At 40.2% G+C, this 18325-nt stretch overlaps 1 protein-coding gene across 4 annotated transcripts in view; it reads left to right on the top strand.

Annotated features, from left to right (window-relative positions):
• The window catches only part of CCDC81 (coiled-coil domain containing 81), a 367311-nt gene that overhangs the window by 316561 nt on the left and 32425 nt on the right, over positions 1–18325 (top strand). For all 4 annotated transcript variants that reach the window (XM_063431077.1, XM_063431060.1, XM_063431068.1 and 1 more), the window contains exons 4-7: positions 455–614; positions 1602–1858; positions 9055–9140; positions 14955–15100. In XM_063431077.1, coding sequence (XP_063287147.1) covers positions 455–614; positions 1602–1858; positions 9055–9140; positions 14955–15100 — 649 coding nt within the window. The remainder of the gene's footprint in view (positions 1–454; positions 615–1601; positions 1859–9054; positions 9141–14954; positions 15101–18325) is intronic.

Here is an 18325-nt window from a genome sequence, read left to right as displayed (position 1 = left end):
CCATTTTTGAAAGAATTTAGCAGTTTGGTTTTCTGTTTCCTGCCAAATGGTGTTTATAGCATCTTATTGTTTTAATAGCAGTATTCCCTAAGAGTGGCGTGTATGTGAATAAAGAGCATGTTTTTCTCTCTCCCCCCCTGTAGTCTTGTTTCTTGTCTTCCAAAAGTGAGAGTATAATCCTGTTGCAACGTAGGAATAAATATAAAGTGCTCAGATGGAATTTCCAAGGATCTGCTGTTATTTCCTTGTCTCTTTGGAAACGTCTTTAGATAACTTAGAATTCAACAACTTATAGAGAGTTGTATTTTAATTATTGTGATGCATTTTGTCTGACTTTCTGCTAATGCCTATGTTTCTGCAGTTATTTTGATACACCCTAAATACAAATGTGTACAGTATGTGTATACTAAAATTGAGAACAGGAAAAGACATATCTTAATGTTGTTCATTTTAGGGTGTACAAATATCGGGGCTTGGAACGTTGACTCAATCAAGATATAAACTAGAAGTTGGCGGCAACAACAAATTCATCGTTGTGCAGAGGCCAGTGTTTCTGTTGTCTGAAAAGCTAGCTCAGACGCACAACCTTAAGTATAATAAACTATTTGTAACAGGTAAGCAAGATAAATCTCACAGTATTTAAGTAAAGCTTTTAACCCCTTAATGACACAACTTCTGGAATAAAAGGGAATCATGACGGAATATATCCGTCGTCTGTCCTTAAGGGGTTAATTGTCTAAATAGAAACAGAGTTTTGAGTGTGTATGTTACAAGAACCTCATCTATCAGAGAGAGAGAAAAGGGACAGTCCAGAGCATGGATGGGTGAGACCAACAATTAAAATAGAAGGCAACAATTGGAAGAAAAAGGGAGCGGAGAACTATAGAATCATTATTTGGAGTGGCTTAAAGGCTTAGCGTAATATGAATATAAATGGCTTGTATTTGAAGTTGCACACTGAGAAAAGATCACTTCATCATAACAAGTTATGAGATTTGCGTGTTGCACATTGTAATGCACAAATAAACAAGTTATTTTAGAGACATCAGATGAGAAAATCCGGTGCTTATAGCACAGATTTCACAAATTTCTTGTTGGGTATATCAACGCACTTTAATAATAAGTAGAAAGTGAATATAATCCAATAGATTCAATACCAAATATACGCGGTGTTGGGAATTGCTGCGTCTGATTACAGCTACAATTTGTACTCCGTGTGAACAAAAATCACACAGATAAGGAAGAAGTAATGGTGAATTGCAGCATGGGCATGGCTCTGTATTGGTCTGTGCTGAGCTCTGGGGAGACACCGGTTCCTCCTGCAGCAGGGAACAAGTTAAGTTATCCTGTGGGAGCCAGATCAGTTGTCAAACCATGCTCAATTTGTTTGACAAATTACTCTGGGAGGGTGCCAGGGTACACCATAACCACTTCAGCTGGTATAAGGGATTATGGGGCATGGAGTGATTCTTTAAACAGAACTGAGATCCTCCATATTCAAGACTCTCACCCAGTATTAGTATATAACTGTGCTTTTTTGATAAATGTACATTAGCCTGATTATATATTTCCCTCTCTCTCTCTCTTTTTTTTATATTTAGGAGATATTCCAGTTGTCCCTCTAAATTACATAGCACTGTCTTTGGAAAGCCCATTTAGTAGAGACACGATTGAGGGATGCGTCAAAGAAACAATCATCATTTTCTCACGTTCTATTGCCATAAAACAACATGTGGAATTTAATTTCAAAGGCATAGGGGTACTCCACATCAGAGACTCAAAAGTCAAAATGAAATTTTTTAAAGACTTTATTAATTCTTTGGATGGAAGTGGGAACCTGGTCAAGTCACTCTCAAATGTAAGTTTCTGTTGCGTCAAATGACTGAATTCGTTTTTTTTTAATTTCTCTACAATATGCAATATATAATTTGTTGTTGGTAATCTACTGCTTAATCTGTTGGGCTCTAATTCTTTGCTATCATATGGCCCCTACTGACATCCAGGCTTTGGCAATTATATTATTATTATTATTGGTATTTATGGAGTTTATTTCGCATTGTTTAACCCCATCGCGACCTCTGACGTATCAGGTATGTCCAACAAAAAATGGTCTTTAAGGACCGTGGACGTACCTGATACGTCCGCGGCTAATTAGAGCGCTGGAAGCGATCATGATCAATGCCTCGATATCTAGGAATCGTGCAATACCCCCTCTCACTGCCGGGCCGCCGGAGAACACCTGGTGATCGCTCCCCGGGAGCAATCACTTCCGGGTTGCTCCACATGACGACCGGCAATGTAGGTCAGAACATCGGAAGCCATCAGGCAGGCTTCCGATGCTCTGCTGTGCTGAGTGCCTCAAGGGGCACAAATAAAAAATTAACCCCTTTCCTTCCCTCCCTCCATCTCCCACAGAGTTCTTCACTGGAGGAACTGTCAGACCCCCCTCTGCAAATTAGGATCCCCAGGGGCCATGTGACCACTCTAAAAGAGCGGTCACATGGCCGCCATAGGTGCCCATAGTGCTGCCAGCAAGGGGACTATATATAATGTGTGTATGTGTATGTGTATATATATATATATATATATCTTGTATATGTCATACTAAGTGTATTTTTTATTAATATATACATATATTATTAATATAAAAATACACTTAGAGTAAAATTACACGTGTGTGTGTGTGTGTGTGTGTGTGTATATATATATATATATATATATATCAAACTATATACATTGTGTATATATTATTATAAAAAAATTAAACTGTAAAAATAATAAATAATTTTTTTAATATATATGTCATTTTATTCTAACTGTATTTTGATATTATTATATGTATATTTATATCAAAATACACTTAGAATGAAATTATATATATATATATATCTATGTATAAATAAATATAATACGAAATAAACATATGTCCGTATACATAATTACATAAATAATTTCATAAATAAACACTTGGACTTCAAATATATAAATATGTATAAATATTTAAATTCTACGTGCATATTTATGTAATATTTTTACTTAATGAAGTGATTTTATTGATCGCAATTTGGGGGACCTGCCTGATAACCCAGGCAGAAAGTCCAGAGAATTTAATTTGCTAGCACTGTATTTAACCCTGTAACTTTCCAAGACACCCTAAAACCTGTACATGGGGGGTACTGTTTTACTCGGTAGACATTGTTGAACACAAATATTAGTGTTTGAAAACAGTAAAACAAATCACAGCGATGATATTGTCAGTGAAAGTGGCGTATTTTGCATTTTTAACACACAAACAACACTTTCACTGATGATATCATTGTTGTTATACGTTTTACTGTTCTAAAAACACTGATATATGTGTTCAGCGAAGTCTCCAGAATATAACAGTACCCCCCATGTACAGGTTTTATAGTGGTTTTGAAAGTTACAGGGTCACATATAAGGCTGTTTTTTTCACATTGAAATTTGCCTTTGAGAGCGTATGGTAGCCTAGGAATGAGAATTGCCCCCATGATGCTTACCATTTGCAAAAGAAGACAACCCAAGGTATTGCAAATGGGGTATGTTCAGTCTTTTTAGTAGCCACTTAGTCACAAAAACTGGCCAAATTTAGCGTTCAGAATAGTTTTTTGCATTTTTAACACACAAACAAGTATAAATTCTAACTTTGGCCAGTGTTGTGACTAAGTGGCTACTAAAGTCTGGACATACCCCATACTGAATACCCTGGGTTGTCTACTTTTCAAAGATATATGGTTTGATGGGGGTAAATTACATTGGCCGGCTTTAAAAATGTCCCAAATAGGATATGGGTGCATGATGACCAGCTATGAAAATTTTGGAAAACTGGAATGCACACCCTCCAAATAAGGTCTTTAGCCCCCAGACAACCCGACACACCTATTCATGGGTGGTATCACTGTACTCAGGAGATGTTGCTGAACATATATTGGGGTGTTCTTTGGCAGTAACCCTTAAAGTTATCAGGACATGTATTCTTAAATTGCTATGTGTGTCAAAAAAATCACCAAAAAAATCACCAAATATTATTTTTGTTTTAAATTTGGCATAGATTGTTGGTAAAATGGTTGTGTGAAGAGAGTCAAAAAACCCTAAGTTTAATACCTTAGGTTGTCTTCTTTTAAAAAATATATACATGTGAAGGGTTATTCAGGGATTGCTGACAGATATAAGTGTTACAATGTAACGCGTTTATTTTGAAAAAAAAAATGGTTTGGAGATAGCAAAGTGCTACTTGTACTTATAGCCCTATAATTTTCCCAAAAAAGCTAAGAATATGTTAACATTGGTTATTTCTAAACTCAGGACAAAGTTTAGAAACTATTTAGCACGGGGGGTTTTGGTGGTTGTAGATGCGTAACAGATTTTGGGAGTCAAAGTTCGAAAAAGTGTGTTTTCTAAAAAAATTTCATCATATTATTAATTTTATTTTAAAGTAAATTATATGATATAATATGATGAAAATAATGTTATCTTTAGAAAAAACATTTAATGGCAAGAAAAATGGTATGTAATATGGTGGGGTTAAGTAAATGAGTAAGAGGAAAGTTACAGCTAAACACAAACACCGCAGAAATGAAAAAACAGCCCTGGTCCCAAAAGGTAAGAAAATTTTAAAGTGGTCTGTTCACTAAGGGATTAACATGTAAACTAAGTTTTTGGATTGGAGATACACCACATAATAAAATTCAGGTCTTGAGTTGAGAAAAGTGCCAGAACAGATATTGTTGTAATCAAACATTTTAAACACCCATTGAAAATCAGGTTTATTGTCAAAATTTACATACTTTCAGCTGTTTGCAATGAACAAATCAAACAAAAGCAATTGAAATAGCTCCACACAAGAGGTTTCCTTAAATTCAACTAAAAATGCAATTTTTAATGACTTCTCTAGTCTTAAAATTATTCAACCCCCTGAATAGAATCCCTTACAAAGGCATATATATTCAAATCAGGTATTGTGTCAAACACATTTGATGCAACTAATCAAGGGTTTTATTAGTGTACTTGAGCTGGAACACCTGAAATACCTGAACTGACTAGGGATTTGTTGAGTGTCACGTTTGACTACATGTTAGAAATATGTCAAAAAAATGGTCCACAAAGTTAAGAGAATAGATAATCGCCCTTCATAAACAAAGAACAGGATACAAAAAGATAGCAAAGCCACTGAATGTTCCTAGAGACACCGTTGGAAGCATAGTTTGCAGTTCAAAGTTGAAAGAACAGTGGATACACTACCTGGATGGGGCAGAAAGAGGAAGCTATCAATGGCTGCAACCGGATTTCTGAGAAGACAGGTTGTGGAAAACCATAGAGTGTCTGCAAAAGACCTGCTGCAAGACTTGGTGGCAACAAGCACTAAGGTTTCAGTGAGCACAGTAAGGCACGTACTAAATGCAGAAGGTTTCAGTGCCAGAACCTCAAGACATACACCACTAATAACCCAAAAGCACAAAAAAAGTTGGCTGCAATATGCTCAAAATCATATAAATAAGCCACAGGAGTTTGGGGATTCTCTTCTGTGCAGCGATAAAACAAAACTGGAACTTTTCGGCCCAATGGATCAGTGGTATGTCTGGAGGAAGAAGAATGAAGAATATGCTAAGAAGAACACTCTGTGTACAGATAAGTATGGTGGTGGCTTGGTGATTCTCTGGGGCTGCTTTACATACTCTGGCACTCAAAACCTGCACTGTGTGGAAGGCAAGATGGATTCATTGAAGTATCAGGAAATCCTAAGAGAAAACATTATGCCATCGTTAAAGAAGCTGAAGCTGGGGGCGGAGCCTGCTACCAGACCCGTGCGGACGCCATATCGCTTAGCTCCCAACTCTCACAAATTAATCCAAGCAATATCAAACTTTTCAGCACCCATCCAGCCTTGCCACTTACCAAACGGGCACCAGCACAGTTAACCGCACCACCCGATGCCTTTCTTCTAGCCGCAACGGCTGCAGAAAAGGAGACGCAAGAACGGGGCCTACCAAACGCCATCGATCCCCGGCCTCGCTGCAATCCTGTGCAGACACCTGACGGAGCTCGGGAACACCAACTATCTGTGGGAACAACACATCGCCCCTGCTCACACACCAGCTATGGGGCGCCGTTCTCAAAATCCACAAGGTACACCTGGGGACAGGGATATAGGGGCCATGTTACAACGGCCTACTAACTCTAAGCCAGCTGCCATGGCAGAAAGGCCGGACCTCGCCCAGGCACCCAATACAGCTCAACAGAGCCCCAATCTATCTGGCTTGTCTCAGATATGACAGCCGGACAAGGCACCCAACATGAAACAAACAGATCCTGTCCCCTCTGAGCTCCCCCAGACACCACCACCTGCAAGGCCGCAAATCCAGGCAAACCAGGGCTCTGATTCTCAGGAGCACACCCAAGCACTGCAGCAGATGAGTGCACACACTACAACACTGCACAGACCTGGCTCCCCAGGGCATTCACAAGAGCCACAGACACCACCACTGGAGTCCACAGATGACTCAGCACCAACCACCAAACGAGACCTCAAAATCCTTTTAGCAGAGATCCACAAACTCCTGGCAGCTGACTCAGCCATCCTCAAGACTGAACTACACACAGTCGCAGAAAGGGTGAGAGCCACGGAGGAAGAAGTAGTGAAAGTCCACACTCATATGAATTAAATGGAAGACACCATCAAACAAATCCAGGAACACACCTACCTGGCAATTAAAATGTCAACCATTGAAGACTGACAGCGCCGCTCCCATATCAAAATCCGGGGCATACCCATGACGATCTCTGACGACAAGCTGCCGCACTATGTCAGGCGCCTGCTGACTACTGTACTGCCACACTCACTCATAAAGAAAATCATAATTGACGGAGTGTACCGATTACCTAGCGCCCCACACCTAAAAACCCCACCAGCCAGAGATGTTATCCTCAGATGTGTCACTGTACAAGACAAACTACACATAATGGCGGGGCTGAAAGGCAAGACACCACTGCTATTTGAGAATTCCTCATTAACATTCTTCCAGGACCTATCAAAAGCTACCCTCTTGTGGCGCAAAACCTATGGACCGCTCACCACACAACTACGTTCTGCAAATATAGCTTACAGGTGGGGCGCTAACGGAACTTTGGAGATAACCCATAAAGGAACCACACATGTTCTAACTTCAGTGGAGGAAGCAACACCCCTCCTAGACACCCTGGGACTGTCTAGCTCCACGAACGCGACACGGAACAGACCTCAGACGAGGGCCTGGGACCCTGAGAACACCATCCCGTTTGAACCGGGACACAGCGAATCACAACACTCTGTGCCGTGAATGGTGTGAATTGACACCACCAGCCTTACCAACACAACAGTGGCATACCTTTCATGCTATGACTTTAAAGTTTACTTTACGTTTTAGTTGGTTATTCTTTTTTATTATTATTATTTTTGTTAATTTTTTATTTTTTACATTCCCTACTAATGCTTTACGTTATATCTAAGCTTCACCACCCTTATACCAAAGGGATCACAAACCAGTCAACACCACAAGAACCAGCACAACCTGTGCCCAAACACTTGGCGTCAACAAACCCAACACCCCCCCCCCCCCCCGCCCCCTTAGTTAGGGGTAATCAATCAATGCAAAAGCACCACCTGCGACAGACTTCCCCACTCAGCACAACATAAAAAACTAGACTAACAAACACGGTTTTACCGCAACACAGACACACCATAACCACGCCAACACACCACCGCACACACGGAGCGCTAATATCAGCAGACCCACAACCCGCAGGGCTTCACCCTAAACACAAGGGTATACAAAACATACTGACACATCTAGACAGCGCATCATATAAGGTTTAATATGTTGATGGTATTTCTGAATCTGTTATTGCTTGACCCAAAATTGGTGCAAAACTTAAACGAAATTGTATCTAAATATTTTTGGAGCACTTACGTGCACACCTGTCTGTGAAACTAAAATATCAAGCACCAAAAAAAAAAGAAAAAAAGAAGCTGAAGCTTGGTCACCATTGGACTTTCCAACAAGACAATGATCCCAAGCATACCTCTAATTCCACCAATATTTGGTTGAAGAAGAAGTCTTGGAAAAGCTGGTCTCTGGCGATGCATCTTGTTTCCAGCAGGTCATGACAGCAAAAGTGTGCTCTTCCAAGTGCTAGATGGTTGCCATGAAGGGGTTGAATAATTTTGAGACTGGAGAAGTTATTAAAAGTTGAATTTGAGGAAACCACTGGAAGCATTCGTTGTGTTAAAATATTTCAATTGTTTTTGCTCGATTTGTTCATTGCGAACAGCTGAAAGTCAGTAAATTTTAATAATAAACTTGATTTTCAATGAGGGTTGAATAATTTTGATTAAAACTGTACATACATTGTCAGCTAGCCAATCAGTGCTGTGTATGGCTGGTACATTTGAAAACACTCACAGGGTAATTTACAAAAGTGAATTTCAAATAAGGCCACAATAGCCTAACTAGAAGCATAGCTGACTTAGAATTGACTGAGAATTTTCCCAGTTCAGTTATTTTAAATTGTAAATTCTATTAGAATTGTCACTTCAGTAAATTAATTCTCCCGGTGTGTGCAGATCACTCTTGAATCTAATTTGTAGCTACAAAAAATTCAATCTATTGATATTCATATTTTAGTATCTCTGAGAGCCAGACTAGTTCATTTTCTTCTATAAAATCTCACTTGCAAATTGTGTGCTTGTGACATGAAAGGGGCGCTCTTAGCACCATATACAGTTTACTGTAGTGCATACAATGCAGGGTGTCAGCCACCCTGTTTTAGTCAAACCACTTTGGAGCAGTATGACAAAAACTGGGGCTCCTCTGGTATCCATAGCCTGGTCTTCTCCAGCCATTCAGTGTGGACAGATTTCCAACACTGCCTTTATTCTGCAATATACTTATTCAATGTTTAGACACTTGCTGTGAATTTAATGGATGCAATTATTGCTCTAGCGCTGATTAAGGTGCTATGGTGAAGAGTTTATTTGGATATTAATGTGTTTTACAGAGACCAGGCACGTGTGATTCAGTGATGTCAGGACGAGACAGTGACTTGCTGTGTCCACGTTCTAGTAGTGCCCTCTTATTTCCCAGGTAAGTTATCAAAGCTAAATGAAAATGCCTGTATACTAATAGGTAAACTAATCAAAGTTATTCACTAGTGCACTGGAGGGTCCATGGCACACTCATTTGAGGCAAATTTCTACTCACCAGGGCTACATTTTAAGTCGCTATTGGCAAGTGGAAATTTTCAGCCACAAACTATTTTAAAAAAAGTTTTGAGAATCTTTCTTTTATTGAGATGTGAAAAGAGACATGTAAAAAATAACGTTGAATCAGAATATGTCAAGTTGGTAGACAAGATTAAAATACAGTACTAGTCATATAAAATTCTGAATGAGAGGGGCGGAGCCAGCGCCCGCACAAGCTGGCCGTGTATCTGTGCAGCTCCGAGAGCTTGTCCCGATTTAACACAGCTCCCTCCAGCCACTAACTTCCCTACAAGGATCCGGTGGGGCTCCTTGTACTCCTTCTCATGGGGAAGAAAAGTAAAAAATACTGAGCGTATCCATGCTCAGGCTCCAGAGATATTGGAGCCTTTCTGCATCTGACCGTGCGGCCTGCATCTTCCAAGATGGCACCGGCTGGGGCCTACTCTACCCCATCAATGGACGACGACATATATTTTCACTTTACACTTGTGATGTGCTAAGATTTCAACGCTGACCGCAAAAATAAAGAATTAGAAAAAAAAATTCTGAATGAGAAAGACATCTTTTTTTCTAAATGTGAAGTAATCGTGTCTAGGCACAAATGACAAGCAACACAATCTATCATAAGAGAAATATTAGACAAGGTGAGTATTAGACTACTATATGCATTGAATAACGTGCTAGATTAAGTTGTATAAGATCAACTTGCATATAAGAAATACTGCAGGCTAGAGTTTCATGAATAAAAAAAACCAATTGGAACTTGACTCTCATGGTACATCACTGCTTATAGTAAAAATAAAAGTAAAGCATCATTGCGAGCATCATTAAAGGGACACTATAGTCACCTGAACAACTTTAGCTTAATTAAGCAGTTTTGGTGTATAGAACATGCCCCTGCAGCCTCACTGCTCACTCCTGCCATTTAGGAGTTAAATCCCTTTGTTTATGAACCCTAGTCACACCTCCCTGCATGTGACTTGCACAGCCTTCCATAAACACTTCCTGTAAAGAGAGCCCTATTTAGGCTTTCCTTATTGCAAGTTCTGTTTAATTAAGATTTTCTTATCCCCTGCTATGTTAATAGCTTGCTAGACCCTGCAAGAGCCTCCTGTATGTGATTCAAGTTCAATTTAGAGATTGAGATACAATTGTGTAAGTAAATTACATCTGTTTGAAAGTGAAACCAGTTTTTTTTTCATGCAGGCTCTGTCAATCATAGCCAGGGGAGGTGTGGCTAGGGCTGCATAAACGGAAACAAAGTGATTTAACTCCTAAATGACAGTGAATTGAGCAGTGAAATTGCAGGGGAATGATCTATACACTAAAAGTGCTTTATTTGGCTAAAGTAATTTAGGTGACTATAGTGTTCCTTTAAGTAAGGGCATTGGAGGGCAAAGAAATGCGAGGTAGTGTCAACTATCATTAAAGGAAAGGAAAGTTGAACAGGCTATTTATCCATGGTAGTAAGTCCAGTGTCAGCGTGTAGTTTTGCCTCGGTTTGGGAATGTAGAATGGTCGCTGAGAGATGTGTCAAGACAGGAGTGAGGAAGGGTGTCACTCAAGCCGTAGGCCTGAACGAAGAACCACATCTTTGAGCTACAGACTGGGGTGCTCTTATAGCCTGTCGAGATATTGGAGAAGCACCTGGTGGTCTGCTGCCGTGGGCGGTGGTAGGTCTTCCGCCTATGTGGTTGTTGCAACAGGGTGATGCCCCGACCGGCCCTCAGCGTTGGCAGGCTAATGTTGGAAGACACAGGTGCATGTGAGTATGCGTAGCCCAGACACAGGTGCATGTGAGTAAGCGCCTCTCGCTTTTTCGCTCTCTCCTGATGCCGAGTCGGTAAAGTCATTTTACGAGCTTGTAGTTTTGCTCAAAAGCATTTGAATATCACTCCCATTCGCTTCATCATTTGTTCAGCTGTGCCATGTTGGGCCTTCTCTGGCTGTGTCAGCTCATGCCATATCTCGTGTAGCTTCGATTCCGGTAATCCGGTGGCAGAGAATCTTGTGAGCGGTAAACAAACTAATTTTTAATAACCTCTGGAGTCTGCTGTAGTGCTTATGGTGTTATGGTACTTTTTAGCAGTAAACCAAAATGTTTAAATGTCTATCTGTTCCTGTCCAAATTAAGAAAATTGAATTGCGTATATACGCTGAAGTAATTCAGTCTGACACACGGAGTTCAGGTTAAAATAACTTCGAGGAAATTTATTGGCAAGTGCAGAAAAGCGGGCGCGCAGGCCCTTTTAAGAGGCATTTTGCGTCATCATTGATTATCAAGATATCAGTGAATAAACATCATTAATTGGATTAATTGTTAAGTGTCTGGATTAGTGTCCACCTATCAATATAATTAATTGGCTCAAAAACTAAGTGGTTAGCTAGGTGTCCACCCACCGATAGGTGGTATTGTTCTGGACACGGGTGGGGACAGAGGGCTCAAGCGCCATCTTTCCTAGCATAAGGCTTACTCGGTGGAAAAGGGGGCTTGAGCGTCATTTTACACGGTCAGTGATGTCAGGTCTGTGGTCAGGTGCAAGGTCTCTTATGAATAGAACATTTCATTAGTACAGCGTTCTCATGGCCTTGGTTATACTTTGTTGCGAGTTAGGGGAAATTCAGCAGTTCCTGAGTTAGTCATGTCTTTATAGAAAATACAGTCTTTGTCCATTGTTTTAGATGTGCTGGGAAATTCTGTCATGTAATGTAGTTTTAAGATGAAGAAGTCAGGTTATGAGGACAAAATGGAGGATTTGTCACAGTATGAAGTTAAAATGGAGTTAGTGCAATAATTCAATACAAGTTCAATAAGATTTTTTAATAATTCTACATCAATGGTACCAGGGTTGCCCTGGTGCTCTTCCAGGCTAAATAGTCAAACCACTTGAGAACAGTTTGATAACTTACCTGGGGTCTGCTGGGCACCAGTAACCTCCTCTCGTAAAGCTGAAGCTTGAACTAAGCCCTGCAGTGAGTTATCTGAGCACTTTCCGCCAATGGGTGCCTCTCTGCACTGCTGGGCTTTGCTCATTGGCAGGAGCATCTGGCTGGAAAGCAGGTGGCAGCAGGCACCCAGTGGACCCAGGTCGGTTGTCAAACATATATACATACATAATGACATACAGACATACATTGATACTGGCATACATACATACATACATACATACATACATACATACATACATATACATACATACATACATACATACATACTGACAGACATACATACTGACAGACATATATACATACATACTGACAGACATACATACTGACAGACATATATACATACATACTGACAGACATACATACTGACAGACATACATACATACATACTGACAGACATACATACTGACAGACATATATACATACATACTGACAGACATATATACATACATACTGACAGACATACATACTGACAGACATACATACTGACAGACATACATACTGACAGACATACATACTGACAGACATACATACTGACAGACATACATACTGACAGACATACATACTGACAGACATACATACTGACAGACATACATACTGACAGACATACATACTGACAGACATACATACTGACAGACATACATACTGACAGACATACATACTGACAGACATACATACTGACAGACATACATACTGACAGACATACATACTGACAGACATATATACATGCATACATACAGACATACATTCATAACGACATACATAATAACTTACATACTGACCGACATACAGACATACATTCATAATGACATACATATGTACATACATACAGACAGACATACACACACACAGCTTATTTTCCAGCCACCCTCCTGTTTCTTACCTTGTCTTTGCAGGAGGGTGGCTGGGGCTGATGGGACTGGGAGTCAGCATGGCTCTCCCTCACTGCTGGGTGCACGCTCCTCCGCATGGAGTGAGCTGTGAGGAAGTGACTACTTCCTCCCAGCAGCACTTGCTGCGGCTGCTTTTTTTTTTTTTTAAAGGGGCCCGGTCGCGCTATTACACGGCCACAGCGCTGACCGGGCCCCTGAAGATATAGGGCTCATCGGGTGGCCATAAGTGCATGGGCCACCCGATGGGCCCCATCAGCGTGCGGGCCCCGGTGCAAGTGCACCCCCAGGGCCGACCGGGCCCGTGACAACCGTTATGGTTGTCACCCCCTGATGGCGGCCCTGGCGGCAGATGTAATGGGAAGAGAAGTGACTAATAAAATGGGACTTGGGTTGTGAGCAGTTGACATGAAGATTGAGGAGAGTGGGTACGTGACACAGGGATAAAGGAAAGTGGCTATGTCACCTGGACAAATTACATAGAAACAGAGACTGGGCAAAGTTTCCAGCACTTTGTTGAATCCATTTTAAAAGAATTAGAAGCAGAAGTGGTTCCCATAGCATGTCAGATTACATTACATACAGGCAGCACACATATTGCATACATACATAGAGCAGCACACAGCACACACATTACTTACAGGCAGCACACAACACACATTGCATACATACATAGAGCAGCATACAACACACACGCAAATATTCTTAGAGCAGCACACAACACACACATTACATACAGGCAGCACACAACACACACATTACATACATACGTAGAGCAGCACACAACACACACATTACATACAGGCAGCACACAACACACACATTACATACATAGAGCAGCACACAACACACACATTACATAAAGGCAGCACACAACACACACATTATATACATAGAACAGCACACAACACACACATTATATACATAGAGCAGCACACAACACACACATTATATACATAGAGCAGCACACAACACACACATTGCATACATACATACAGGCAGCACATTACAGGCGGCACACAACACACACATTACTTCCTTCCATCAGACAGCACACAACACACACATTACATACACACATTACATACAGGCAGAACACAACACACACACAGCCAAACACACACACACTATGACAAAAGGAGAGATTACACCCAGCACAATTCACTAAACTTGGAATTTTTGCAAAATTAACCAAAATGGCCAAATTGAAGCAAAATACCCATGTTCTCACTATAGCAGTTAGAGAATATTTCTAGATCAGTTATTTTTGCCTCCATTGTTCCATTCAGATTAAATTTTTGAAAATAAGTTTAGCAAATAGCCCTTCCAATGTCCAGGGCCCGCAACCTTTGAAACTCCTATTATTTTGGTTTTTATAATTGTATTCATCACATTAATTTAGCATTATATATATTCACAAAGCCCTTACCAACAGATTTTTTTTTTTTTTTTTTAAATACACTTCAGCTTATTTAGCACTACTACGATTTGATTGGTCTCCCACTTTGGAATTAGCATATAACCCACCGATATTGGGGTGCTGGGAAGTAGTGGTGGGCTTGACACAGTGTGGTCGTGTGGTGGAGCTGAATGTTTGTTTGCTGATATGGGCTTTTTTAGTAACCTTATACAATATAGAAATGTATTAGTGTAATGGTAGATTGTCATGATGGACAAGTAGCTACTACTTTAGCCCCTTGGATAAGTAGATTTTTTTGGTTTTTTAATCCATACCCCTGGCTTAATTTTTGTGTGTGTCTTGCATGGAATCTAAACTTTTAAACCGTTTACAGGTGTTCCATCTTTCCTCAACTCTTCCATGTGAATTCATAAGCATGCACATTGTTGTCCTATTTTAGGATTGTGGTGAAAGAGGTGGACAATGCTCCAATCATGGAAACAATTGAAGAAGAAAATGTCGAAGCAGACTGCACAGAAGGGCAAACGTCAAATGAATATATGGATAAAGAGTGTGAGGCAGAAGAAGATCTCACAAGGAAAAGAGGTTTGTCAAATCTGGACAGCAGTGTCATCATACATTGACTCTGTCTGGAATAAATGTATTTCACCCTTATTCAAATATAAACTATGAGGTGTTGCACCTATTCAATCAACTATAAACTAGATTTACAATGCTTTCAGAAAATATTCAGATGCCTTAATTTTGATTTTTTTTTTATGTTGCTGCCTTATGCTCCCATCTCCAATTGTTAAAATATTTCATATTAATCTACATTCAATACCCCATAGTGACAATCCAAAAAGTAATTTTTTTTATAACATTGCAAATATATTAAACAATCCCCCCTTCTCCCTCGCAATATCTAATTGATATAAGTATTCAGACCCTTATTAGTTGAAGAACCTTTGCAGTAATTACAGCGTCAAGTCTTTTTAGGTATAATGAAACAAGCTTTGCAGATCTGGATTTGGGTAGTTTTTGTTATTCATCTCTGCAGATCCTCTCAAGCTCTGTCGGGTTGGATGGGGACCATTTGTGGATAGACATTTTTAGGTCTCTCCAAAAATGTTTGATTAGGCTTAAGTCCAGGCTCTAGCTGGGCCAACCAAGGACATTCACAGAGTTGTCCCTAAGCCACATCGCCTTCTCTTGGCTATGAGCTTAGGGTCATTTTCCTTTTGGAAGATGAGCCTTTGGCTCTGTCATTGGTCCTGAGCACTCTGGCCCAGGTTTTCATTAAAGATGTTTCTATATTTATATTTTGCTGTGTTCAGTTTTACCTCAACCCTAACCAGTCTCAGAGTCACTGCTGTAGCAACCCCCACCCTCCCCCCCACATACAAAGCATTATGCTACCACAATTGGGATGGTATTGCTCAAGTGATGAGCGCTGACTGTTTCCTCCAGACATGACTCTCAGAAATAAAACGAAACAGTTCGATCTTTGTTTCATAAGTCCAGAGAATCTTGTTTTTCACAGTCTGGTGGAGAGTTGCAGTGATGGTTGTCCTTCCACAAATTTCCCCCACCTTTACCACATGATCTCTGGAGCTCAACCAGAGAAACCATCATGTACTTGGACATCAATGTTGACAAGACCATTCTCATCTAATTGCTCAATTTGGCTGGGTGGCCAGCCAGTGGAATAATCCTACTTATTCCAAACTTCTTCCTTCTAAGATTTGTGGAGGCCACTGTGTTCTTGGGAGCCTTCAATGCATTCATGACCTCATGCTTTTTATTCTAATATGCATTTAGAGCTGTGAGAACTCATATAGACAGGTGTGTGCATTTCCAAATCATGTCCAATCAATTAAATTTGCCACAGATTGACTCCCATCAATACGAAGAAACATCTCAAAGATGATTCAGAGAAATGGGATGCATATTGGCTAACTTTCAAGTGTCAAAGCAAAGGCCCGGAATACCTATGTCAATGTCATATTTCAGTTTTCAAATATCTGATGTTTGCTTAGTCGTTCTGGAGTAATGAGTGTAGCTTGATGTGATTGTAGCATAAGGCTGCAACATTAAAAAGGTGGTCTGAATGCACTGCGTTTCAGATATGGAGAGGGCTGTAGATATACCTAGGTGAGAAATTTAATTTAGCAATGTGGTATGAATCGATTGTTTATAATTAAAGCAAGAAAGGTTTGTTGAAACATGGCTACTATATTTGCAGTCATAACTAAATCCCCATATTTTTTTTACTAAGATAGGTGGTTTTAAGTAGCTTTGTAAGGTTTAAAACTGTATTTTTCCTTGCGTACAGTGGCAGTAGAGGTGAGATGTTCATTCTAGTGATGGACAACCAGGGACTTAACAGTTCTTGCTTGTCCCGCTTGTGGGGCTGTCAGTTATCCTCCATAAAGGTTGTCCTGTGCTGCGGTGGGAATGGCTCAAGTTGCTACCCAAGTGTAACTAATTTTTCTGTGAAATGACAGACTAAAAAAAGCTCTACTACAACACGAGGGTTCAAGATGGAACAATGTTTTATATTCGCGTTTCCAAATAAGCTATCCTTACAAAGATGATAGAAGATGGTCCTTTCGTAAGCCTTAAGAATACATGCCTAAAGACAAAAGTGCATCTTCCAGACATGAAAAGCATTGTAAATTCTGACACCAAATCAATAGTAGGAGGAAGATTGCAAAGGTTTGTGGAGCACTAGGGTTGGGCCTTACCATTCAGAACTCTGTTCCTATGACAAGTAAAACCTAAATCCATCTACAAAAATAAAATTTCTAGGTCTGAGGTTAGGTTTGCAAGTCTGTTTGGTTCTTCCGCCACAGAAAAAGATTAAGGATATACAAAGCAATCAGAACATAAAAAAACTAAAACATTCTGCTCCATTAGACAAGTTATCAGTTTGCTAAGCCTTCTCAAATCCACTATTTCTGCAGTCAAGTGGGCAAAAGCTCATGTAAGTGCATTACAGTGAGAATTTATAACATCCTGGAATGCAACAGAGATCCAGAAGTCTTGGACCTGGACACTAGAGTATCAGAAAAACTTTAAAATATTTAAATTGTTGGATAAAATCATAGTACCTTCTAGAAGGTCTAACCTTCAAGCAGCAGTACTGGGTCAGAATAATTACAAACTCTTCAGGAATAGAATGGGGAGTTAATCTGAATTCCATCATGAACTCCTTAACCTCAGGGAAACAAAGCTGATGCATCGGGACATGGACTCCACAAAACCTCAGAACGTGTCTGGCACCAAGACATTGACGTTAGATTCTTTAAGTTCTCCAAGTTGCGAGGTGCGGGGGCCTCCACGGATCGGATTTGTTATTCCAGCACACCCCACAAATGTTCAATATGATTGAGATCTGAGGAATTTGGATGCCAAGGCAACACCTTGAACTTTTTTTCATGTTCCTCAAACCATTCCAATTTTTGCAGTGTGGCAGGGTGCTTTATCCTGGTGAAGAAGGCCACTGCCACCAGGAAACACTATTGCCATGAAGGAGTGTACATGGTCTGTAACAATCTCTGTGGTACATGTCAAAGTAACAACCACGTGAATGCCAGAACCCATGGTCTCCGAGCAGAACAATGCCCAGAGCATAACAGTGTCTCTGCTGGCTTGACTTCTTCCCATACTACATAATGCTACCATCTCTTTCCCAGGTGCATAACGCACACGCAGCTGGCCATTCACCTGATCTAAAAGAAAACGTGTAAAGAAGGAATATACAAGAAAGGCCTAATATCCCTTTTATATATGCATCTAAGTTAAGACACCTCCATATGATGACCACTA

This window comes from Pelobates fuscus, chromosome 1, assembly GCF_036172605.1.
Source record: "Pelobates fuscus isolate aPelFus1 chromosome 1, aPelFus1.pri, whole genome shotgun sequence".
Taxonomy (NCBI): Eukaryota; Metazoa; Chordata; class Amphibia; order Anura; family Pelobatidae; genus Pelobates; species Pelobates fuscus.
The sequence above is the reverse complement of the archived record's forward strand: the minus strand, read 5'-3'. Positions and strand labels throughout refer to the sequence as shown.